Raw genomic sequence first — 27,189 nt, forward strand, 5'->3', positions numbered from 1 at the left:
AGAATAATAATAGGAAATTAATCAACACAATATTTTCAGCCTTTAAAGCTCCAGTCATACAGCAGCAGCTATGATCGGTCTGAAGCGTACTGTGTCATTCTGCTCGATATTTGCTATGGTTTTCCTTTAACAACCAATAATTTATTGATCTATCGTTCAAAATCCATGAAAAATAATTTGATACATGTAAAGTCCTATGCCGATAAGATGGTGGAGATACAAAAACAATGTGTATGGTAACGCCTCCTTCTCCCAGATTTACTCTTTCTTGCCCGGATAATTTGGAGTAAATTCATCGGGAGACAGAAAAATGTGAAGTCCTCGGACAAGAAAGTTTTTAGGAGTTGAGGATTCTGGTTTTCATCTCCACTTTCTTGAAGGAATATTTCTGGTTCGTCCTCTTGTCTGTCAGAATGTACCAGGTGCCCCAGTAAATGCCGTTAGTGACACCTCTGTATCGCCCTTTGTGATACTTTCCATTTAAATTGGCTGCCAAGCAGGTGTCGAACCACCAGCCTGACCCGTAATACGTGCCACAGTTGCCCGATGGATAATTATCATTGTCACTGTCATAAGTTGTGAAATGTTTATGGTCATGGTTGTAGTTTCGACTGTAACTAAGGGCATTCCCGGCATTGCCATGGTATTCCCTGGCAGTCAGTCGGTACTTGTGCTGTTCGCTGGCAACTTTGAACTTCCTGTAGATGGCATGGCGTTTGACACCGTACCAGTCTTCAAGTTCGATACGTAGGGTATGTTGTCCCAGCCGGGTGAGGCTGTGCAGGTTTTCATTACCCAACCAGTGCTCCCCTTGTAGGCTGCCGAAACCTTGTTTATAATCTTGCCACGTGCAGTTGAAGTCTACAGCGCCGTCCTGTCGCCTCTGGAAAACCGTCCATCCTCCTCCATCGGTGACCATATCACAGTAAGCCTGGAAGAGTTTACAAAAATATTCAGACCTACTAATTCTAGAAAGTGACATGACGTAGTGAGGTGGATCTATTCAATTTACAATCATAGTATGAGAACATTGGCGCCTCGGTCACCTAAATATTTACTCTAGACCGATTTTGCTTTTTATTGGTTATGAATAAAAAGGAAATGTTGACATCGTAAGTCTAAGTCTACATGCGCACGGCCGTTGTTTTAGCCAGTGTGCTATCCGTTTAGTTTCTACAGTCCCATGCACACTGAGCACTGTTTTTCACGGATCCATGTTGGGACCGGGCTGCAAAACTCAGAGCAGGTCCTATTCCTATCCATTTTTGCGGCTCGGTCTCGCGCGTTCAAGTCTATGGCGATGCTAAACCTACCGATGGATCATGTAACCACCTCAGGCGGTTGGGGCAAGCGATTGACATTTCCTGGCTTCCGTTTTTTTACGGATACGTGACTATGGATGACATACAGACCGTGTTTGCGGACCAACAGATCGGACGTAGAGGACTCACGGACCGCAAAAACGGACAACGTATCTGTTGCTCATGGGTCGTATGCATGTAGCCTGAGGCAGTATTCCCCAATCAATGCTTCAGGAGACAGTTGTGGACTACTTCAGGAAGCTGTTGGCAGGTGCACCAGTGGCGCCAGCTATATCATAGCATAACTAAATCTTAGCCATAGGGTCAGAACCATATTACTACCAACTGGCAAATCTCTGGAACGTGCCACTTGGGTCAGGATCGTAACCGGTTCTTCAAACTGCTACCAACTCAGTAGGACTGGACCTTCCACCATCATAAGACCTCTGCTGCTTGGCAGTATGACAATGAGATCAGTAAGTGGCTGGCCTTGTATAATATCGTTTTGGGAATCTCTGGTCTAAGGAGAAGATGTCACCATCAGAAGTTACTATGGCTGGAACAGGCTAAGGACACATAAGATGGGCCAGTTCCGGCCACCACTGTGTTGACTTGGACGGGCCGTATTTAATCATATATGCACAGCTAGTACAATGTACTGTATATGGGTAATGCCGGTATAAGGAAAAGATCTCAAATGATAATTGTTGCTCAATCCAGACGACTTCCATATACAATTATTACATTTATAGAAGAGGGAAGAACCCCAGTACCTCAAAAGGTTGTCTCGTGGCAATCGGCTGTACGGTGTAGATCCCATTATCTCGGATTCCCTGTTTGTAGATATCTGCACAGTCTTGGGGAAACAGTCTCTCTGGTTTTTCTGAAGATTCAACTACTAATAGGGAGAAGAGACATGAAGATACGTGGGTCCATTTCATGCAGGTACAAAGGTTCTTCATATAAACAGAACATGAAATATCTTCAAACTCAAAATTAGCAAAAATAAAAAGTGCGGGAAGACGACGGGAAATCCTATATTGAGACTAAGTTGGAATAGATGTCATCCACTTTCTCTCTTCCCAACTTACTATATGCCTCATAGTCCGCTATTCCCCCATCGAAGAAAGACAACCCCCTCCTGTTATCAGCTTGGCCAACATGGCACAAAATTTAACAGACCCCCCCCCCCCCCCTGTTGAAGGTGGTGACACGGATGGCCTGAGACTTGTGACCACCACATATCACATATATTAATTGTATAGCAGTATTATTTAGACAAAACAATGTATAGCACGGTTATTACATTACTTTATGTATGAAGCTGCTATCTGACCACTGTATGGCGGTATCTGACCACTGTATGGCGGTATATGACCACTATATAGCGGTATCTGACCACTGTATGGCGGTATCTGACCACTGTATGGCGGTATCTGACCACTGTATGACGGTATCTGAGCACTGTATGGCGGTATCTGAGCACTGTATGGCGGTATCTGAGCACTGTGTGGCGGTATCTGAGCACTGTGTGGCGGTATCTGAGCACTGTATGGCGGTATCTGAGCACTGTATGGCGGCATCTGACCACTGTGTGGCGGTATCTGAGCACTGTATGGCGGTATCTGAGCACTGTATGGCGGCATCTGACCACTGTGTGGCGGTATTTGAGCCCTGTGTGGCGGTATTTGAGCCCTGTGTGGTGGTATCTGAGCACTGTGTGGCGGTATCTGAGCACTGTGTGGCGGTATCTGAGCACTGTGTGGCGGCATCTGACCACTGTGTGGTGGTATTTGATCCCTGTGTGGTGGTATTTGAGCCCTGTGTGGTGGTATTTCAGCACTGTATGGTGGTAGTTCAGCAGTCTATGGCGTTATCTGAGCACTGTATGGCGTTATCTGAGCACTGTATGGAGGTATTTACTTAGGCATTGTGTGGCTACTACTTAGGTACTGTATAGTATATTGTTTTTGCAGTGTATGATGGCGGCGGCATTGTATAGAATTATTTTGGGAGACGTAAGAAAGTGGTATTTGGCCAATGTATGGGACAGTTTGGTGCTTATAAGGGCCAGTTCACACAGAGTTTTTTTTACGTGGAAACCGCGACAAAAAAAAGGCTGAAAATGCCTCCCATTGATTTCAATGGGAGGCGGAGGCGTTTTTTCCTGCAAGTGGAAAAACCGTCTTGCGGGAAAAAGAAGCAACATGCCCTATCTTCGGGCGTTTAAGTCTCCGACCTCCCATTGACATCAATGGGAGGCAGAGAAAGCGTATTTCGCTGCGTTTTTTTTCCCACGGCGCTCAATGGCCGCGGGCAAATAATGCAGCAAACGGCGTGCAGGCAGATCAAAATCTGACTAAAAATTCCAGACAAAATTTTGAGGCAGAATTTTCTGCCTGCAAAAAACTCAGTGTGAACAGAGCCTAATAAGGCGCTGTATGGTACGGGTATTTGTACACTGTATGGCATTACATCATATTGAAAAACTATCCTGCCTGATAATGGAATGGGTGGAATTGAGCGTCCAAAAAGAACTGATGCGCATACATTTTTACAGCGTGGGAAATCTTAATATCTGCCTTACCCACGTGTATTCAGACTAAACTTAAAGGGAACCTGTCACTGGGTATGGGACCACTATACCACCAGCACGTCCAGCACCCAGGGACAAGTCCAGGGGCATCCGGCGCATGCGCACAAAGATCTCCACACATCAGGACCCCCAGGTAGGTAAGATTATATGTTGTGGGAGGTCAACCCATCTCCAGGCAAAAATAAGATTTTCAGATTCACTTTGTCATATCAGATAACTATTTATTTTGTTGTTGCATCAAACATTCTTAACGTGAATCTCCACCTAATTGTTTTGAGATCCAATTTTCGGTGCTGATTAATTTCTTAATATATCTTTATAAGGGTCAGAGATCCAATTTTCCTCATATTGAGTTCCAAACCCCTACATAGCTATAGAGTTAAATGCTACAATTGTATTTGCCTGCAATCACCACTAGGGGGAGCTTACTGTAAACTGTTTTAATATGGAGTTCAATGTATAAACCGTATGCAGAAAGCTCCTAAGCTCCCCCTAGTGGTGGCTGGAGGTAGACACAATTTTATCTAGTAACTCTAGGTCTATTTGGAGGACTGTAACAGAAAGATACAGAGCTCTGACCTCATGTACAGATTATGTTCTTTTATATCTTTACAAACTGTGGACCTATTTAGATATAAAACAAAATGGTATTAACAGGTGGGCATTCAGTTTAAAATCCATTCTACTGGTTTAACTGCAGTGGTAAGTATAAAAATAACTTAGACTTTTTCTAAATCTGCAGTATATGCACTGTACATGGCTAAGGCCAGAATCACAGACACAGTTTTGATTCCGTTTGTGGCTCAATTTTTTGAGCCAAAGCCAGAAGTGGAAGCATCTCTAAAAAAAGACTAATCCATTTTTTTAATTTATTTTTTTTATATCCACTTCTGTGTTTGGCTAAAAAAAACGGAGCCAAAAACTGCATCAAAACTGTGTGTGATCCCGGCCTTATACAGATACATCAATGTTCATTAGGATTATATCCTGCGATTTATTCAGCCGTCTGCACTAAGCACCGGTTCTCAATGTGGAGACTTATCCAGTCTTGGACGGAAGCTTACAGTTTTTCACATTTTGGGTGGAGCCAGTATGTGTATAGTTATATTATACGCTCACCTGCAGATCCCACGTTTCCAGCGCTCTTCAGCATATGGGGCATTTCCTCCTTTGTTTCAAGGGTCATGAGTCGTCGACTTTCTACAACAAAGACTTTTTGAGTGAAGGCAAAAATAAAGGTCACTTATAACGGAGTGAAAAAATTAAAGCAACCAGAACATAGAAATAAATTTTTGCATATTACTGTCTATACATTAAAAGCTATGAAGCAACTTAATAAATATGTTTATAAAAAAAATCCTATCATTTTGTGTATACAGCGTCTATTCAGAACAATGTATCTCCATAGTTACAGACTACAAACAAACCCTGTGTGTAGTCTGATCCGCCAGTCACGTGTTCTTCCTTTACATCTGTCCCCATACACACGGACGGTTAGCAAGAAGTAGGGGACAGATGCAAGGAAGCACGACTGCAGGATCAGACTACGCAGGGTTTGTTTGTAGTCTGTAACCATGGAGACAGCTGTATACACAACAAGCAGGAGATTTTCTTAATAGTATATGCAAAGTTACTTGATTGTTCATTCTAGGTGCGTTTAAGCAATACAAATCTGGTTGCAAAAGTAAACACACCCACAATATCTTTATGTCATCATCTTCTGTCAAGTTGTAAAGTTCTATTGAGCTGTTTGTTAGTTAGATTAGTTTCTGGGTAAGTTTGGTGACATTGAAAATAAATGCTATGTACTGCTCATATACAGTATAGGGGGATGGCTTCTGACTATTAAATCTGTTTCGATATGCAGTCATATGGTATATTTTCTGTTCAGAACTCCAGGAAAGTTGGATGACAACCTGTCGTATATTAGAGTCCATATTGGATGCCACCCGGCTTTTCGAGAAACAAAGATTGACAAATGGCAGAAGAGGCCTCCTCGTACTAGCTCTCATCCTTTGGAGTCTTAATTAAAGGGGTTATCCAGGATTAGAAAAACATGTCTGTTTTCTGACAGAAATAGCGCCACACCTGTCCATGGGTTGTGTCTGGTATTGCAGTTTAGCTCCATTGAAGTAAATTGAACTGAGCTGCAAAACCACAATCTATGGACTGGTGTGGCGCTGTTTTTTTTTAAAAAAAAAAAAACAGCCACGTTTTTCTAATCCAGGGCAACCCCATTAATTCCTCCTAAAACCCCCAATAATTTCTAGGATATAATTCTGTCTTCAATTAGTTCAGCTGTGTTCTGCAAGTTCTTGAAGGGGCCATATTGTATATTGATGGAATGACTCGTATTTTTCCTATACATCTTCCCTCGTAATAATACTGAACTGGCAGAAGCTCAGCACTAAGCTAAAGACAGAGTGGGGATTGTGTGGGGAGCAGAGAGAACGCTCTTGTCTTTGTTTAGTGGAGGCGCTGGGATCCGGGACGGTCACATCAGAAAGTTAGTGTCAGAACTCTTCCAATTTTAGAGGACGTGAGCGCTCGGGGGCTCGTCGGAGCATCAAAGATGGGACAACATTAAATGAGCCGCACAAATGCTAATTTCCCTTTTGTTTATATTTTTCTTCTTCCACCTCAGTAACTCGCACATAATCCCAACTATTTTCTCTTTGTGGTATTGAAAGATCAAGAACCAGAGTATCGACCTACACTAGTCATTATAGGGGGGAGAAAAAAAACAATGAATGGAGGGATGAGAGACGGATATGAGACGGAGAGAGGGATATGAGACGGAGAGAGGGATATGAGACGGAGAGAGGGATATGAGACGGAGAGAGGGATATGAGACGGAGAGAGGGATATGAGACGGAGAGAGGGATATGAGACGGAGAGAGGGATATGAGACGGAGAGAGGGATATGAGACGGAGAGAGGGATATGAGACGGAGATGAGACGGAGAGAGGGATATGAGACGGAGAGGGAGATGAGAGGGAGATGAGACGGAGAGAGATATGAGACGGAGAGAGATATGAGACGGAGAGGGATATGAGACGGAGAGGGATATGAGACGGAGAGGGATATGAGACGGAGAGGGATATGAAACGGAGAGGGATATGAGAGGGATATGAGAGGGAGAGGGATATGAGACGGAGAGAGGGAGATGAGACGGAGAGAAATATGAGACGGAGAGAGAGATGAGACGGAGAGGGAGATGAGACGGAGAGGGAGATGAGACGGAGAGAAATATGAGACGGAGAGGGAGATGAGACGGAGAGGGAGATGAGACGGAGAGGGAGATGAGACGGAGAGGGAGATGAGACGGAGAGAGATATGAGACGGAGAGGGATATGAGACGGAGAGGGAGATGAGACGGAGAGGGAGATGAGACGGAGAGGGATATGAGAGGGAGAGGGAGATGAGACGGAGATGAGAGGGAGAGGGATATGAGACGGAGAGGGAGAGGGATATGAGAGGGAGAGGGATATGAGAGGGAGAGGGAGATGAGACGGAGAGAGGGAGATGAGACGGAGAGAGGGATATGAGACGGAGAGAGGGAGATGAGACGGAGAGAGGGAGATGAGACGGAGAGAGAGATGAGACGGAGAGAGAGATGAGACGGAGAGGGATATGAGACGGAGAGGGATATGAGACGGAGAGGGATATGAGAGGGATGGGAAAGGGAGAGGGATATGAGACGGAGAGAAATATGAGACGATGAGAGATATTAGATAGATTGAAAATAGATATATATGGAGATAGATTATAAAGGATAGATAGATATGAGGTGTATATATCGGGGGGTGCTTTATAAATATTGCATTGATCTCCCCCAAATTTCTAATAAATATGTTTTTTTTTTTATGGGAGACCCGGGACAGAGGATCTGAGCTCCGGATCTTGGGATGTTATAGACTGACGACACTGACAGGAGGATTATATCTGGATTATAATCCGGCACTATAATACTATATAACATCCCCACAATAAAACATGTTTACAGTCAGCGCTCCGGTGCGAACCTGCCCTGTAATTAACGGTAATTAAAGGTCTCTGGATGTGAGACAATGCGGCAGTAAAAGGAGAACTCCACTTCTGAACCACATCTCCTAGATAGAAGATGAGGCGCTTGGTCATGACTTTGCTTCATCTTGAATTACATTTTATCCTCAGTTCATAGCCTAAGTACAATTTAGAATTCTGCTGGTTTCCTGTTGCCAGGGAGCAGTGCATTCTGGGTGACAAATACAGAGATCTGCGTGTAGTCAAACTAAGTCTGTTTCCAAGGGTAACCAGCGGAAGTTTTGACAGCTGCTCTAGATGTGACTAGAGTATAAGACTTTATGTAACTTGAGATCAGTACAAGATACAAATAATGCCCATTGGGTTTTATCCAATCATCGTGACTATTGTGTGTTATAGATCTACATCAGTAACAAGTCCTGGATGTTGTCAAAATGTATTAGTTTTGTCTGTTCCTGGGAACGCTGGGTGAACCCTGTGGCTGCTGTAACGTTGGACACATTGCTAGTCACCCAGTTTCAGAGAAAACGCCTATAGCAGCACGTACGAGGACATATTTACAGATTTTTTTTATTTAATAACTTTGTTTAGTGTGAATCTCCTGCCATTCTGCACATTGTTGAAGCATTATGGGAAGTGTAGTTTAGCAATAGCGCCATTATGTTCTGCTGGTTCCCAACGTCGAGCGTAGCCAATTACCAGCACTATACAGGACATACATAGATGCGGCACAATGGTCTCTGATGCCTTTGAGAAGACAAAGCGAGCGGCTTCTGTGAGATCCCGGAAGAGTCATTAATTATACGGAATAATCATTAGAGTGAACACATGAAAGACTTCCACCTCCAAACTGCGAGCAACGACGGGGCTGGACACTCAAGACCCTGAGAGCGGGAACCTGGAACTAATTTATTGTAGAGATTCTCAATCATCTATTCAATTATAGAGATGGATAATTCAAGAGGATATTAGGGAAATGAAGATATAAAGATACAATGCTTTAGAACTTTGTTATTTTGTATTTGTTACATTGTAACAGTCAGTTAAGTTACATTGTAAAGAAAGAATAAGTTTAGCTTCAAACAATTTACACCTTTTGGCCATAACAGTAAATCTACAGACTGAACAACATTGATTATCTGGTTACAATGGCGCCTGTGAAGAAGGGGGGGGGGGGGGGGGGGGGATATATTAGGCGGCAAGAGAACAGTCCGTTCTTTAAGTTTATGTGCTGGAAGCAGGAAAAATGGGCAAGAGGAAGGATCAGAGAGTCTTTGACAAGCGCCAAAACGGCCGGTCTTGCGGGGTGTTCCCTGTATGCAGTGGTTAGTACCTAGCAAAAGTGCTCCAAGGAAGGACAACCGGTAAACCAGCGACAGGGTCATGGTTGCTCAAGGCTCATTGATGCGCGTCGGGAGCGAAGACTAACTGGTCTGGTCCGATCCCACCAAAGAGCTGCAAAGAAATTGCTAAAAAAAAAAAAGCCTCTGCTGGCTATGATAGAAAAGGGTCAGAACACACAGTGCATTACAGCTTGCTGCGTAGACCGGTCAGAGTGCCCATGTTGACCTCTAGCCACCGCCGAAAAGCGCCTACAATGGGCACGTGAGAATCAGAGCTGGAGCAATGGAAGAAGGCAGACTGGTGTGATGGATCATGTTTCTTACATCATGTAGACGGCCGGGTGCGTGTGCGTTGCTTAGCTGGGCAAGAGATGGCACCGGGGTGCGCTATGAGAAGAAAAAAAGCCGGCAGAGACAGCGTAATGCGCTGGGCAATGTACTGCTAGAAAACCTTGGGTCCTGTCATTTATGTGGTTGTTACTTTGACACATAGCACTGACCTAAACATTCTTGGTAGCGATATTCCCAAATGGCAGTGCCCTCTCTCAACAGGATAATGCCCCCGCCACACTGCAAACATCAGTACTGTAGAACAAGACATGGACCGCACATCCACAATATATACTTTGATCTATAGCTGCTAGGCAAAAACTTATAAACGTGAACATGAGGTTCTTTGTTAACATTTTGATCAAATTGTATAAGTCCACTTGCCACTTCACGGCGACCTCTTTAAAGTGGGTCCCTACTCTATTAGCTGCAGCACCACATGGCGGCCACTGCTCCTGCAGAGCGAGCAACGCAGAGGCCCAAAAGCACCCATGCTGTCACGCCAAGCAAGCTTGGCACTGGGTCACATCCCCCCTCAAGTGCAGCACTACAGCAACAGATACCACCACACAGCGCCACAACATGTCAACAGATGGAATAAGCTCACCTTTCTATGCGCTCCATGTCTAGTCTTACAGTACTGATATATCATGCAAGTGTATCCTCCTAATTTTTTTTGTTTTTCTTGGCACCAGCACTCCAAACATTTGGCCCAGGTGATTTTAATTATGGAATGTCCTCATAAGTGTTTCTGCTCTTGTGCTCTGAGTTGGCCACTAGGGGCGCATTGAAAGGTGAACTAATTCCATCTGTTCACATGTTGTACTGTTGGGTGGTATCTGTTGCTGTAGTGCTGGACCTGTGGGGGGGGGACCCAGTGCCAAGGTGGCTTGGACTGGCAGCATGGGTCCTATTGAGCCTCTGGGTTGCTCCCTCTGCAGGAGCAGTGTTGCGGTGGCAGTGGCTGCCATGCTGTGTGTAACTGATAGAGTAGGGACCCACTTTAAAGAGGTTGTCATGAACTGGCAAGTGGGCTTATACAATTTGATCTAAATGTTAACAAAGAACCTCATGTTCAAGTTTATGCATTTTTTCCTAGCAGCTATAGATAAAAGTATATTACCCAGATCTCTACCGATCAATGATCTGTGGGATGTGCTAAAAAAAACCAAGTCCGATCCTTGGAGACCCCGCCTCGCATCTAACAAGACTTAAAGAATCTGGTGCTCTTGTCTTGGTGCCAGATACCACAGGAACCTTCGGAGATCTTGTTGAGTCCATGCCTTGAAGGGTCAGAGCTGTTTTGGTGGCAGGAGGGGAAACTACACAATATTAGACAGACGATTTTACTGCTATGGCTGATCGGTGTATATTCTCTGCGGGATCTAGCAGATTTCAGATTCTCTCTTTCCTCAGAGGGTCCGTCTCCTGCGCTTTATGTCGCCCCCTGCTGATTAATAGCCACAGAGTGGGGGGGGGGGAAGTGACAACTGCTCTGACCACATTTCTGCCTCACTAAAGTGGTTGTCACATTTAAAGGAGTTCTGCAGGACTATACATTGATGGCCTAAGGAGGTAGATGTGCTTAATACTCTCCTTTAACTGGACCATGGCAGCCGGATCGAGTAATGGGGCCATGGTCACAGCAGAAGAGACTACATACCTCAATCGTTCACAGCATTGTCTCTGCAAAGAAGTCCGATTTTTCAAGGTCTACTTCTGGTATCCAGGAATGCATTTACATTTTAAGTCTCACTTCACCTCGAAGATGATAAATATGGTAAGGGTATCATCATGGCAGATGTGCACGACCATATATTTAATAGATAGAACAAGCTCTTGTAACGCTGGAGTCCATCCATCTTACACAGTCTGTGCGACACTCCAACTCCAGATTTATAACGATCGCATTTAAAAATGAAGAAAGGCAACAGGTTCCCCTGGTGGGATGAGGATTAACGCAGCAGGAAAAAATGCATCATATTCCGAATATCTGGAAGGGTCGCAGAATTCATTTGTCCATTAGTAACGTCTTGGTTTGAACATAGAGCATTATCAAAATCTATAAATCTACCGTACGGGGAATCTGGTGCCGTGATGGTTGTCTGTATCAGCCACTCAGCACAGAATGGAGATGATTAGGGAATAAACCATTGAACTCTCTATGGTCACATGACGAAATGACTGTTATGTGAGTGATCGCAAGTAAAATCCCAAAAGGACGCGCTGACAAAAATAATTTGCATTAGAATTACCAATGCTAAAAACATATTTCCTTACGAGCAAATTAAGTTACTGCTCTGTTTGGGCTGTGCCCTATTTTTCATGTTCTTTTTATTATGGGGACACATTTTCTCCAAATGTTTTTGTAATTGTTTGTATTAAAAGTAAAATACCCTATTGGGGAATTCTAATCTATTATCCAGGGCAGATACAAAGATCTTTTCTCGCACGGGAGGACGCGGCACATCTGTACATTACATGGACAGCCCATTGATTTCACTGAGAAATGTGCAATGCTTAATTTCCCCTGTGGTGGCGCTGTAGGGAAATGAATCACTTGTGGACATGTTTCTCCTCAGATCACAGCTGATCGCTAGAGGAACCAACAAAGGGACACCCTGTGATCAGTTTTTTGACAAAGTGGATCACCAGCTTCCTATGAAGAGAACTACTGTCCATATACCCTGTTAGAGCATATGGACATCAAAAAGGGACCACCTCTCTATCAGCCAGAACAGAACAGAGAGTCGCTCACGTTCTGGCGAAGTCGAGACGTCCATGAAGGTGAAAATGTCTGGCTGACTGCATCATCCCCTGGCAGCTGTTCTGAAAATGGACTTCTGTGATGAGACAACCCCTTTAATAAACAGACTTGTGAAGCCCCTGTAGGGCTGTCCGGCACCTTCTTAAGGTAGACCGTCTCTATAGAACATCACCCTCAGCCAGGGCCGGACTGAGACAAAAAACCAGCCCTGGCACACAAGCCCCATCAGCCAATACACTCTGTCTAAAACCAGCCCTTGCCCTAAGCCCCACAGCGCACATCAATCGATTCGGTCCAAAGTGATTTATGTTGAATGTCAGATTACCGCACTTTTTTTATGAGGTGGAGATGCGTTCCGGTGGAGCAGCGAGCTCACTGCTTATGTGCTCAACATTCAGCTTTCCCCCTTCCCCAAAGAGCAACACCTACGGGGTGACGGAACGTGATACTTGATTGAGTGATGAGTATATTGCTGAAATCTGCAATAATGTTCTGTAAAAGAGAACTGGTTCAGCTGCATAAGTAACTTTCTTATGCAGCAACCTCCTCACTACACCGCCTCCACCCAGTGAGGTCTCCTCTCAGACAAGGCCACACTTCAGGATTTCAACCAGGGTCCACACAGAAGACACTGCTTAAGCACCAGACCACCAGCTCAGGCTGATCTCTGAGCTTTCTTATTATCCCCATAAGACCAAATATAAACTTCACTTCCAGCAGGAGTAAGAACATGTTATCTTTGGAAGAATTTGTTACCAGCAGTTGAAAGCAGAGGTAGCGCACTGGTAAAGATCTCTGCTAATAAATTTGAGATGTGAGGACTATGTGAGTTCTATCTCCAGGATCTCCAGCCTTCCAAGCAGTTAACCCCCAAGCCACTGTGCTGTCATGTCCCAATGTCATCCAAGGTTTTTCTTGTTGAAGGTCTGATTAACCGTTTTTAAAAGAGGTGAAAAATGTGTCCTTGTAAGGCTGCCGTGCAGCTAGCTCACAGCTTGCATGATCTGAGTTGAGTGCAGGCATCACTTCTGTACAATGTGGGTTCTAACCCCCATGTTGTCCTCCTGGTGACCTTGGGCTGCTTCCCCTTTCCCAAAGTGCCACCTATGGAGAGATGGATTATGATACCTGTTTGAGTGATGAGTATATTGCTGAAATCTGTAATAATCTACTATATAAATGCAGCTGTCTCAAAAGAGACAGCTGCATAAGTAACTTTCTTTACATAATTAACTTTCTTATGCAGCAACAATCTCACTGCACTGCCTTCACACTACCATAAACACCACCCAGCAAAGTACCATTTTGGACAATCCACACATCAGGATTTGAACCAGGTACTGCACTGTTTGTTTGTTTAGACACTCACTGTTTTTGTTTAGACACTCACTGTTTGTTTAGACACTCACTGTTTGTTTAGACACTCACTGTTTGTTTAGACACTCACTGTTTGTTTAGACACCACTTAATCACTACACCACCAGCTCACATTGACATCTTAGATTTATTTTTGGTCCCCATAAGATCAAATGAAATTATTACTTCCAGCAGGAATAAGAACATGTCATCTTTGGAAGAGTTTGTGGCTGGCTCTCAACAGCAGAGGTAGCGCACTGGTAATGTTCTCTGCTGATAAAGTAGAAGTGCCAGGGATATGTTGGTTCTATCCTCAGGATCTCCACCTTGTGTCTCAGTTTTGAAAGTCTTTCACCAGTGCAGGTTCACGAGGTGTCCTTTTAAAGAAGAAATGCTTTGCCCTGTTGAGCGTCAGCCGCTTGCCAAAATTGTTGGAAAAAACATCACAAAGCACCAAACTCACATAAGTGAGACCGCCATCTACCACACAAGCAGCATGCAGGATGCTTTGAACCTAGGGACATGGGCTAACTCCATAGCAAACCAGGACTAGGCACGTAAGCTCCAAGCCACCACACTGTCATACTGCCCCCTCACACACCCCAATGTGATCTAAAGTTTTTCTTGTTGAAGGTCCGATTACCCGTTTTTAAAAGATGTGTAAAATGCATCCTTGTAAAGCTGCTGTGCAGCTAGCTCACAGCTTGTGTGATCCGAGTTGAGCGCAGGAATCACTTCTATACAGCGTGGGCTCTAACCCCCACCTTGCCCTCAGGCTGCTCCCCGTTTCCCAAAGTGCCATCTGTTGGGCAATGGATTATGATACCTGTTTGAGTGATGAGTATATTGCTGAAATCTGCAATAATCTACCATATAAAGGCAGCTGTCTCATAAGAGACAGTTGCATAAGTATCTTTCTTCTGAAGCAACAATCTCACTGCGCTGCCTCCACACCACTATAAGCACTACCCAGCAGAGTTCCCTTTTAGACAAGGACACACATTAGGATTTGAACCAGGGTCTGTTCTTGGGTGGTCGGGAGAAGTTGCTCCTGGGTGGTCGGGAGAAGTTGCTCCTGGAGGATACTTCGATACCATTCTTTATTCATGGTAGTGTTCTTAGGCAAAGTATTGAGCCCACTCCATTGGATGAAAAGCAACCCCACACATGAATGTTTTTTAGGATGCTTTACTGTTGGCATGACGCAGAACTCATGGTAGCGCCCATCCTTTCTTCTCTGGACAATCATTCTTCCAAATATCCAGAACAGTCTGAAGGGGGCTTCATCAGAGAAAATAACTTTACCCCAGTCCTCTGCAGTCCAATCCTAGTACTTCCTGCAGAGGACTGTCCTCAATGTTTTTCTTGGAGAGAAGTGGCTTCTTTGCTGCCCTCCTTAAAGGGAATGTGTCGCTAGAAATTATTATTATTTTTTTCAGTTAAACAATTATTATCTGAGTGATTACATATTGTTTTAATTTTTTTAATTTTTTCACAAGTCAGGAAATATTATAAATTAGATTCTAATTTATAACATTTCCATGTGCTGGGCACTAGAGGGAGCAGTTCCCAAAATTGCAGCATGGTCACGGTGGTAAAGCAACCTCATTGATTTATGCTGCAAATTTCGGGTGGACACACTCTCCTCTAGTGTCCTCACACAATCCCCCCCTCCCTTCTTCTGGCTAGTGCCAGGAGAAGGAGGGGTTTGAATCTTCAAACCTCCACACTGTGCGCCGCCATTTTCTGAGCGACTGCACAGTGTAGGAGGATTAGATAGATACAGGGCTCAGAAGACAGTATCACACGAACATACACGAACATAAATTACCTACTCCTGCCGCCGCCGCTCCTATTCCTTGCGCCTTCACTTCCTTGAACATATGGCCGGAAGCCGCGGCTGAAAGTCGTCATCTTACTGTCCGGCAGCGGCTTCCGGTCTACATGAAAATGGCGCCGGATTTCACTCTGCGAACGAGCTTTGTTTTGGTCGGTGTGGGAGCGGCGCATGCGCCGTTCCCACACAGACGGCATACGCTAGAGAGAATGGAACGGCTCCCATTCGCATTCTCTATGGGGATGTATGTGCCGTATTCCATCTCTGTATGTGTCGTTAATCGACACATACAGAGATGAAAAAAAAATGGCAGCCCCCATAGAGAGGTAAAAGTAAGAACATAGTAAAAAGTAGAACATGAGAACACAAATAAATAAAATGTATGTTAATATCATATTAAAAGCAATATGATAATAATAAAAAAAAAATAATCATGACACCTTCCCTTTAACACCAGGCCGGCCTCCATAAGCCTTCACCTCACTGTGCGTGCAGATGCACCGACACCTGCCTGCTGCCATTCCTGAGCATGCTCTGCACGGGTGTAGAACCGATCCCGTAGCTTAATCCTCTTTAGGAGACGGTCCTGGCACTTGCTGGACTTTCTTGGGCGCCCTGAAGCTTCTTCACAGCAATCGAACCTCTCTCCTTGAAGTTATTGATGATCCGATAAATGGTTAAAGGGGTTTTCCCCGCAGGGACATTTATGACATCTCCACATTATAGGTCATAAATGTCAGATAGATGCTGGTCCCACCTCTGGGACCCGCACCTATCTCTAGAACGGGGCCCCCTAAACATCGTTCTATCGCTCTGTGTTACAGCTGAATGAGGTGAATTTCGACCATAAAAAAGATTATATGGCCTTGAATTACAAAAACAGCGTATCTCGCGGAGCTGAGCTGTTTCTGTAAGTCCCATACAACTGAATGGTAGTTACGAAAACAGCTTAGCTCGCATGCTACACTGCTTATATAACTGACTTTCACTACTATGGGAGTTACGGACACAGCGTAGCTCAGCGAGCTACGCGGTTTTCTTCTTCATGTACGATAATCAGACGCATTAGCCGCATCACAGATAGAAAGAACGGTGTTTAGGGTGCCCTGTTGCAGAGATAGGTGTGGGTCCCTGACAGGGCCGGACTGGGATTATAAATCAGCCCTGGCATTTTTAAGCACACAGGCCCACCGCAGGCCATACGCAGCCGCCAGTGTTGGGCTGGGACCACCTTTCAGCTATACAAGACACAGGGAAATTTATTAAAACAGATGTAAATGAAAAGAGGAATAGTTCCTGATAACTCCAATGTATCGACTGCGTTCCCACGAGAATAATGAACATGCTCATTATTCCAGAGGATTTTTTACGCCGAACCGAAAAAAATTGAAGCAGACTTATTTTTGCTGCCTGTGAATGGGGTATAAAATAGCCCATTCACTATTAATGGATGCAGAATGTTAGTGGATTTGAAAGGGGTTTGGTTGCGGAATCAGGGACTTAGTCCTAATCAAATCCTGATTGCGTGATCATGGCCGAATACCGACGTCTAAAGATTGCAAATTATACCAATATACGATGCTAAAATATCACCATACTGTAACTAAATAGTATGATTTTAATCACACACACACACACACACTGATTGGTGGGGCAAGTAATTGTAAGGCGGGTACAATTAGTGCAGGAGGGGGTGGCGGCGGCTGGTTTCAGTGGCGCCTCTTCCCAGGGCCGGTTCTAGCTTTTCTGCTGCCTGAGGTGAAAATTGAAATGGCGCCCCCAGATCTTTATTGGCATACCCCTGACTGTTCTACATTACTACCAGCCTTCTCCATTGCCTGTACTCCCTTGGCATGCGCGGTGTAGTGATGAAGCCGGGCAGAGTACACCTTGCTGAATGGTACGTGCTCATGGAGTACAAGGCAATGGCGCATCCAAGAAAGTTGGAGGAGACTGGTAGTGATGTATAACAGTCAGGGGGATGTCAACCAATCATGGAAAGGTGGGTTTGCAGTTAGGACTGTGTCACTCTACAGGATAGCGGCTCCGACCCATGACCCTTAATAGAGTAATCAGCATATAGCGAGCACGATTTTAAAAGTTGATTTTAATGTATCTGAAACAAACATACAGGGGAATGTTTGGAAATACGGTCAGGTCATGTATTACTGTATGGTGGCGGTTCAAGGGGTTAAAACATACCAGACAGGTTCCGATTAAACATACAATGAATTGCAACTATGCCACCTGCTCTGCAATTTTGTATTATAAATATACCCTCTATAACTACAGGACCAGAACCTGGCTCATACATGTGCGTGTACACGTACGTGTACACACACACACACACACACACACACACACACACACACACAGTACATAAATACAGTACCACAACGAGGCTCAAAACATACATACAACACCAGAACCAAGCTCATACATCTATACACAGTACCAGAACCAAGCTCAGTACATAAATACAACACCAAAACCCAGCTCAGTACAAATACATTTCAGTACAGAGATAATTTGCAAAGTCAGGTTAGCAGCTTCCAGTATGACCTGAACAATGGTAATGATATACCGTACTGGGAGTTGCTTACACCCCAAAATAGTACCCTCCATCATCTGTACAGATCATACAGTAATAGTTAGGCTTCATTCCGCACCTGCGTTGTGGGTTCCGTTCATGGGTTCAGTCAGACCTTTCCGTCAGGGGAACCCACGGATAAAAACCATAGCTTTTCGTTTGCATTACCATTGATTTCAATGGTAACGCTTTCGCTGCTAATGGTTTCCGTTTCGCAAAGTTTCCGTTTTTTGGGCGGTATCAATAGAGTAGTCGACTGCATCCCCCCGTAATCTATCACATCTAACTTAGATGTGATGTATTACAGGTAGATCCTGCGTGACGTGTTCAGGATTCAGCGTAAGATACAGCTGCTCTGTATACAGGATACAGAGCAGCTGTATCTTAAAAAGTAAAAAGATTTTTTTAATAAAAAGTAATTATAAAGTTACACAAAACACACTGACTGCCATTTTTACACATATTTAAAAAAAATCCCTTTCAAAAGGTGTACAGAGCCTTTAATGCAAACAATCAGTCAGATCGTAACAACCATTGTCCAGTACGACACGCAGCACATGCCGTTTTACCAAAAGTCGGGGCAGTTTTTAAATGATGGTTAACGTCTGCAAAAAACTGCATGGACATTAACAATCATATGAAAACTGCGCTGACTTGTGGGAATGCAGTTTGTTGACGTGGTTTGCAGCTGTATCGTTGTGAGACGGCAGCTACTATATGTATATACTGTACGGGTATGTTCACACAGGGCGGATATGATCTGTAAAAGCATGCAGCGTATCCGGCCTGTGCGCCGCAGGGAATTCAAGCTGAAAAACCGCACCAAATTGTGGTGCAGTATTTGGGCCAGGAATGGCCGCTGCAAAAAACGGAGCAGAAAAAAAAAATTTGATACTTACCATAGAGCTGCTTCCCTCCTACATCCTGCAGCCCTGGGATGACGTTAGCTGCAGCGGTCACATGGGATGAAACGTCATCCCAGGAGGCCGGCCCAGACGAAGAAACAGAATTCTGGGTAAGTATAAAATTAAAATTTCTGAGTTGCGTTTTTTTTGCGCCGGAATCGCTGCTTTCCGCCGCAAAAAAACATCTGCTATTTGTTGCGGGTTTTACCTCCCCATTGAATTAAATGGGGAAAACCCGAAACAAATAAGTAGCATTTACGCAAATACAATTGATATAATACGGAATATACCGCAGTTAAATTTCAGAGCGTTTTTTCTGCTTATAATTTTTGCAGCGTGTGGATGACATTTGTTCAAATCTCACCCCCTCTGCTGCTACTGCATTAGGGCTTGTCCACACGTAACGGAATTGCTGCGTATTTTCCTTCCGGAATTGTTGACGGAAAATACGCAGCAGAATACAGTAGCAACAAAGTGGGGGGAGATTTAACAAATCTCATCCACACGCTGCGTAAAATTTCCGACCAGAAATTGACCTGCGGTGCATATGTTTCGTACCGCAGCACATCAATCCCCGCTGAGGAAAGTGACTGAATTGCTGCGTTTTTTAGAGGAGACGTCACCATCCCCCATCATTGAAAAAAACGCAGCAAAATACGCACCATTTTCTGCAGCAATTCCAATACGTGTGGACGAGCCCTTATGATGTGGATTTTCCAAAAAATCCATTGGCAAAATCTGCCGTATTTAAACTACGAGTGAAATAAATACAACAGCTATAGCGTTCTGCACTTACACCCCTAACTATATTATATATACACACACACACACACACACACACTATATATAGATATATAAATCTATCTATATATACACACACAACCTGAGCCTCTCACACTAATATATATACACACACACACACTATATATATATATATATATATATAATGTATATGTATACACACCCACACTATATATATATATATATATATATATATAGTGTGAGAGAGGCTCAGGTTGTGTGAGCAGAAACGTCGCACTTGTGGTCAATAAAGCACCCACTTTTTTCACCATAAGCCTTTGAGTGCTGCCTATTTACTGCTTTTTGTCTAGGAGGGACAGTGGTCAGTTCCCTAAGGCTTGCACCCCCTTTCATTTAAGCCTGTGCTGCTGGATTATATTTTTGTATGTACACACACACACACACACACACACACACACACACACAAACTACATATACACATGTACACATCACAAACACACACAAGTATGCACATTACATGCACTCATTATACACATATAAAGTACACATTGTAAACACACATGCACTTACTTTTTAGTTCAGCAGGTTGATGGGGTGAGATTCTTCATTCCAGCACTTCTCCTGCTCACAGCTCGACACAGGGCCCGCCGACAGTCTCCCCTCCCCCTCACGTCCCGACTGGTAACAGCAGCAGTAGGGGAGGTCGTGGGAAGAGTAGGGAAGGGGGGCTGGAGGGAGAGATATTAAAGTAGCACAGGGAGTTTTAGTAATAGCAGCACAGACCACGGCTGCTATTACAGTTGAACAGCAGTCCTTAGCTGCTGTGCCGCCCTCTTAGAAATGCTGTACCCTGCCGCCTGAGACACTGATCGTTTGGGCAGTCAGCAGGCTGCCCACTGTTCACCGGCCCATCTGGCATGTGCCAGAACTGCCAGATGGCCAGTCCGGCCCTGCCTTCAGCAATGGTTGCATGCAAGAGGTTGAAGCTGGGAATCCAAAATGGAAGAATCGTGTCGGACAAAGATCTGTTCCAGGTGATGACCCAAAGACTTCAGACGACCAGATACTTTTTGCTGATTGAATCAACGTGAAGGCCACTTATCATCTGTAATACACAGTCTTTTCGACCATCATATATTAAATCCGCTATGACACGGATGATCCAGTAGATATTCTCCACTGCATATATAATCTGTACAACGTCCCTCCTCTTCCAGACCTCCTCCACTTTCCATACCACGGGGTTGGTAGACCCGCAGCTTCAAAAATTTATTTGAACGGTTGCCTAAACAATTGCCTTGATGACGAAGAACTTTCCAGCCTTGACTTCCTCTTTTGGCCTCGTTCTCTTTCTAAACTCTAACATTTAATCCTGCCATTCAAAGGGGGTTCAGAACTCAAAGTTCACAGAAGTTGATGTCATAGAAACTCCTAAGACACTCAGAGGGGATTCGAGGTAACCGTCGCTCCCAACAATAAAACGATTCAGTTCGACTTAAGATGCAGACGATCGGACAGGAAGGGGTTAACCCATTAATACAGATCCCCGCTAATGTACATAAAGTAAAGGGTGATAGACGGATGTATTGCCTTGACAGTGACCCAGATATACCGTACATGAAATCATTGGTTTCTGTATGCATCAAATCCTGAGACCCTACACTGATATACACACCGTTATTCAGGAACCCATTGACGAATAAGCAGAAACCATCCATTGATCTGCTGTGGTCTGGATCATCTTAACCGGTTTACAATGCTACGGATGTCCAATAATCCAGAAAAGACTCTTAGGGTATGTTCACACGCACTAATTACGGACGTAATTCGGGCGTTTTTGCCCCGAATTACGTCCGAAAATAGCGCCTCAATAGCGCTGACAAACATCTGCCCATTGAAAGCAATGGGCAGACGTTTGTCTGTTCACACGAGACGTAATTTACGCGCCGCTGTCAAATGACGGCGCGTAAATAGACGCCCGCGCCAAAGAAGTGACCTGTCACTTCTTTGGCCGTAATTGGAGCCGTTATTCATTGACTCCAATGAATAGCAGCGCCTATTACGTTCGTAATGGACGCGGCGTTCAAGCGCCTGCACATGCCGTTACGGCTGAAATTACGGGGATGTTTTCAGGCTGAAACATCCCCGTAATTTCATCCGTTACGGACGCCCTCGTGTGAACATACCCTTAGGCTGGGTTCACACGACCTATTTTCAGACGTAAACGAGGCGTATTATGCCTTGTTTTACGTCTGAAAATACGGCTACAATACGTCGGCAAACATCTGCCCATTCATTTGAATGGGTTTGCCGACGTACTGTGCCGACGACCTGTAATTTACGCGTCGTCGTTTGACAGCTGTCAAAAGATGACGCGTAAAATTACAGCCTCGTCAAAAGAAGTGCAGGACACTTCTTGGGACGTTTTTGGAGCCGTTTTCTCATAGACTCTATTGAAAACAGCTCCAAAAACGGCCGAAAAAAGGGCACGAAAACGCCGCGAAAAACGTGAGTTGCTCAAAAAACTTCTGAAAATCAGGTGCTGTTTTCCCTTGAAAACAGCTCCGTATTTTCAGACGTTTTTGGCTCAGCGTGTGAACATACCCTTAAGAGTATTCTGAACTATGGGAACATATATACAAGATCGGGTTGTCCGTTTCTGTGAACCAGAGATTGCCGATAATGCAATTCCCCTACATAATCTGAACATTGGCCCATGGCAGAGCTTCACTCTAATGTCTTTGACCGGTAATGGCGTATACTAGCTGATACATAAAAGTCTCCTAACATGAATACACTTAGAGGAATTGTTAGGTTTGAACATCTCCTTGAAGGGGATGTACGAGATAACAAAAACATGGCTGCTTTTCTCCAGAAACGGCACTACTTGTTCATGGCCTGAGCTGCACTACCAGATATATCCTATGGAAATGAGTGGCGCTGTTTCTGGAAGTAAGCAGCCATTTTTTTCTAATCTCATAGAACCCTTTATTATTGTTAGAGTCCCTTGACGTTAAACTGATCATAGATGACCTCCACTGATCAGTTGGGGGATACCTGGAAGCAAGTGTTCAATTTCTTTGCAGCGCTAACACAGCGGAAATAAAGCATTACACATTTCCCATTGAAATCTATAGAGGGTTTATGTAATGCACAGATGTGCTGGGTCCTCCAGAGCGAGAGACTTTATGTAGCCCTGATTAATAGAGGAGGGTCCTGAATGTGGGACTTTTCCCATCAACTCCCTAATAGGGTATTTGCTATTTTCTTCTACTGTACCTGGTTTATTGGCTATTTAATATTACAATTGGTGAATACTTGCTTTTCCCATAAAGAATAGGCAAAAAAATATATATATCTTTTTATACTGTATACTACTAAGTGGGTTCAAAATAGGTGACTAATTGCTATTGATTTTAGCAGCGCGATTCAGCTTCTAGAAAATAGTTTAGGGAATTAATATTATGTTAATGCCGTGGTCTCCAATCCATGGTCGTGAAGAGCCACAGGCTGGAGACAGAGGCATAACTTGAAGCTACTGGTCTTCCAAAACCTGTAACAGGGTCTACACCTACTATGTACCATTTATAATACCGGTGTCTTCTTATGGGGCAGAGAGACCTTAGGGTCCCCTCAGGCACCAGGGCCTGATGCAAAGGCTACCTCTGTATCCCCTATACCTCAACCCCTGTTTGGAGACCACTGTGTTAACGTATCGAATGATCTATAGTCTTTTAAATCTAAAGGGTGGCCATACACATTAGATTAATGTTGGATGAATCTGCCGATTTTGGCAGGATTGGCCGACCATCTAATGTGTATGGGGGCCTCCCGACAGTTGGATTTCAACATACCCAATGCTTTTGCTCTTTTACGGGAGATCAGCTGCCACCTCCCAATTACCCCATTCAGAACATATGGGGGATTGGGAGGAACAGCTCTTGGCTGACCGCTATCTAATGTTTATGGGCAGTCTAAAGGGGGGTTTTACACTTGGCGATTAGGCAGATTAGCGTTCATAGAACGCTCGGTGCCGATAATTGCCCTGTGTAACCAGCGCAGCGATCAGCAGATGAACGAGCAAACGCTGGATCATCTGCTGATTGTATTGCTTCAAAAAAAGTTAAATATTAGCGTTGTCGGCAGCACATCTCCTGGTGTAAACATGGAGACGTGCTGCCGACATAAAAACGTATGGGGACGAGTGATCGGAGTAACGCGCGATTAACGATGTCTCGTTGATCGCGCTCGCTGCACCGGCCGATTATCGGCTGATGTAATAGGGCCTTTAGATGTTGTGGACCAACTAACTCTTTGTAACATTTAGGTGACGGGCATATTGTGATATTTTCAATTTTCTCAGTCTTTCACTGGACCGAGACCAGCAACCTATTGTGTAAATCTATAAATTGATGTCGCTGCCCAGATAACCACAACTACTCACTGTGAAACACGGACTGCATACGTTTCTTTTTTTAAAGAAACATTTACGACAAAAAAATAACTTCACAAGACTGCAAACTTTGTTTTGCTAACACATGCTTTCCAGGAAATATGAATATGTAGTATGGGATTATGCAATAACAGTTTTTGATGAGGATATTATACTCTTGGCCTGTAACAATGAGCATTTTGGCCCAATGTGACAATAGGGGCAAGGATCAGATTGTGTATGGACAGCTGTAGAGTGCAGATGACAAACAGAAGTGTCAGAAAATCTGGTGGAGATCAGATAAGGAGCACCTATAGCAAAGTGGGATGCCGGAGAGGAGGGAGAAGTCTCATCAACCATAGGTGTGGGCCAAACATGTCACCAGGTATGGAAAGCTGAAGAGCTTGTAAAACCAGGTGATACCTCGATCAGTGGAGACCACCCTCGTAGATTTTCAAGAACCATACGTGGCCCTAGGTTCCTTCCCTTGACCAAATCTATTCTATACTCACCTATATTATCATATCTACAATTCTCCATATCATTGGTATTTCCAGAGGTATCTTCCATTCGTTAAACCACTGGAGGTCGCAGACTGTAGAGCTTATTATTTCTACCACTACTTCTTTCTATGTGCATGTAACTAATTTTCTGAGGGTTCATTGTCCAGATCTTTGGTATTTCCATTAGTATATTACGTGATTATTAGTACCCCCTTATGTCTATGACACCAACATATGCCTCAAATGGACACCAAGAGGTGGAACGCATTTCCAAGGACTCACCTAATGCTGAGAGTTTTTGGACGGACTCTGTACAGGGCAGTTCACATCCAGACAAGATCCCCAACAGAAGCACCACCAGTGAGTTGAGTCTATCTTCGATCTTGCTGAGGTTCATCTTGCTGTCCTCCTGGAACTTGTAGAATAGGGACGTCATAGACTGGAGATTGGACTCCAATAAAGTCAACCTCTCACTTACACTCTTAGGCTTTGGATTTTGAGGTTTGGTGTGCCCTTCAGTTCCAGACTGTTTGAGGGTTTGTTTGAACTCTTGGTTGCCTTCCCGGTGGATCTCCTTAAGTTCTTCGGGAGTTGGTCGCTCATCTGGGAGAAGAAAATGCAGCCGGCATCCATGAGGTCCATCACAGTTGGCATCTAAAGGTGGCGAGGCTACAAGATGCTCAAAGCAGGCTGGGTCATCTCGTCTGTCACTGCAGTCAGGATAGTCAGCTGCCTCCAAATCCGGCAGAAGAAGTAATAGGAATACAATCCATAGCATCTTCTGGTATGAAAAAATTCTCATTGCCGCTGCTCTAGAACTTTTTTTGATTCCCTCAGCCGGTATCTAGCATTCACGGACTGGAAAATAATATAAACCTGGGCAAACTCTCTTCACTTTTTACAGGTTGGGCAATGTCCCTCTGTACACAGCCCTTCACAGGCTGGGAAAATCCTCCGAAAGAGCTTCAAAGCAAATGAAGATAGTGTGTGTGTGAGGCATGTACCAGAGAGGAGGGGGCTAGGGGGGGGGGGTAGCTTGCATGAGGGGAGAGGAGGGACTGGAAAAAGTCTCAAATAAAGAACACTTGAAACGAAGATTAGCATCTTGCAGCCCATTGAAGAGCAGTCTTGGTTGTGTCTAGGTGAATGGCCTCGGTCTGATCATTATTATTGTGTGTTGTGTGCCTGCGAAGACTTGACTTGGAAGGGTGGATTCCCAAGAAAAGATAAAAACAGCAAGGGAATATCCCAGGTATTATAATATTACTACTGAAAGTTTCCACTGCCATCAACCGGTATAAACAGCACAAACCGAGCGACGGTAATGGAGCGATACATTAAAATAACAAAATTTGCAGTAAATTATAATATATATAATTTATGGAACAGAAAATACTAAGTAAATCTCGATGCCAGGTTATATCATAGCTCTTCATTTTCAGCTGCTCATACACATTAGATAGATATCGGCCAATTTCAAAGTTTTACACGCAAAGGTTGGTAGGAAATATTAGAACTAGGATTGTTCACAATGCCAGGTACTAAATACTAATAGACCAAATCTTTTGGAGGACAGAGTCACGCGATGTATGGAATGTTTGTGATGGTGCATTCTGCACAAAACAAGAGGAAGAGAAGGTGAGACACAGCGGGTGATTTTTAAAATGGACCTATCAGCTCTACGGTCAGCCTTACTGACATTGGTTTGTTCCATTCCTCTGTTAATCCTCCTGGAAATTACTGGATAAATTGAAAACTGGACATCACAATACCTTGCCAATAGGATGTGTCCCTACATAGTCTGACATTGTCAGAACTGATGATGTAGAGACATATCTCTTTGACAAGGGGACGAGAATGCCCAGTTGTCAATATTTTATAAATTTCCAGGAGGAATAACAAAGGAATGGCACAATGCAGTGTTCTAATAAAAAAAAATAAAACACAAAAAAAGATGTTCCAGAATGGTTTATTTATGGGGAATACAAATATTTACTAAAACAAACATGTCAGAAGTAATGCTCGGTCCTCTATATTACACCACACAGGAGAGCTGACAGATCCTCTATATTACACCACACAGGAGATCTGACAGATCCTCTATACTACACCACACAGGAGAGCTGACAGATCCTCTATACTACACCACACAGGAGAACTGATAGATCCTCTATACTACACCACACAGGAGAGCTGACAGCTCCTCTATACTACACCACACAGGAGAACTGATATATCCTCTATACTACACCACACAGGAGAACTGACAGCTCCTCTATACTACACCACACAGGAGAGCCGACAGCTCCTCTATACTACACCACACAGGAGAGCCGACAGATCCTCTATACTACACCACACAGGAGAGCCGACAGATCCTCTATACTACACCACACGGGAGAGCCGACAGATCCTCTATACTACACCACACGGGAGAACTG

At 44.1% G+C, this 27,189-nt stretch overlaps 1 protein-coding gene across 1 annotated transcript; it reads right to left on the bottom strand.

Annotated features, from left to right (window-relative positions):
- Positions 1-25,540, bottom strand: LOC142657394 (fibroleukin-like). Its single transcript, XM_075832413.1, has 4 exons — positions 25,031-25,540; positions 5,017-5,097; positions 2,075-2,196; positions 1-931 (listed from the first exon to the last, which is right to left on the bottom strand). Exons 1-4 carry the CDS (start codon positions 25,524-25,526, stop codon positions 338-340), a joined length of 1,293 nt encoding a protein of 430 aa, XP_075688528.1. The 5' UTR covers positions 25,527-25,540; the 3' UTR covers positions 1-337.
- Positions 25,541-27,189: the final 1,649 nt, after the last annotated feature.

Source organism: Rhinoderma darwinii, chromosome 7 (genome assembly GCF_050947455.1).
Source record: "Rhinoderma darwinii isolate aRhiDar2 chromosome 7, aRhiDar2.hap1, whole genome shotgun sequence".
NCBI classification, from domain to species: Eukaryota; Metazoa; Chordata; class Amphibia; order Anura; family Rhinodermatidae; genus Rhinoderma; species Rhinoderma darwinii.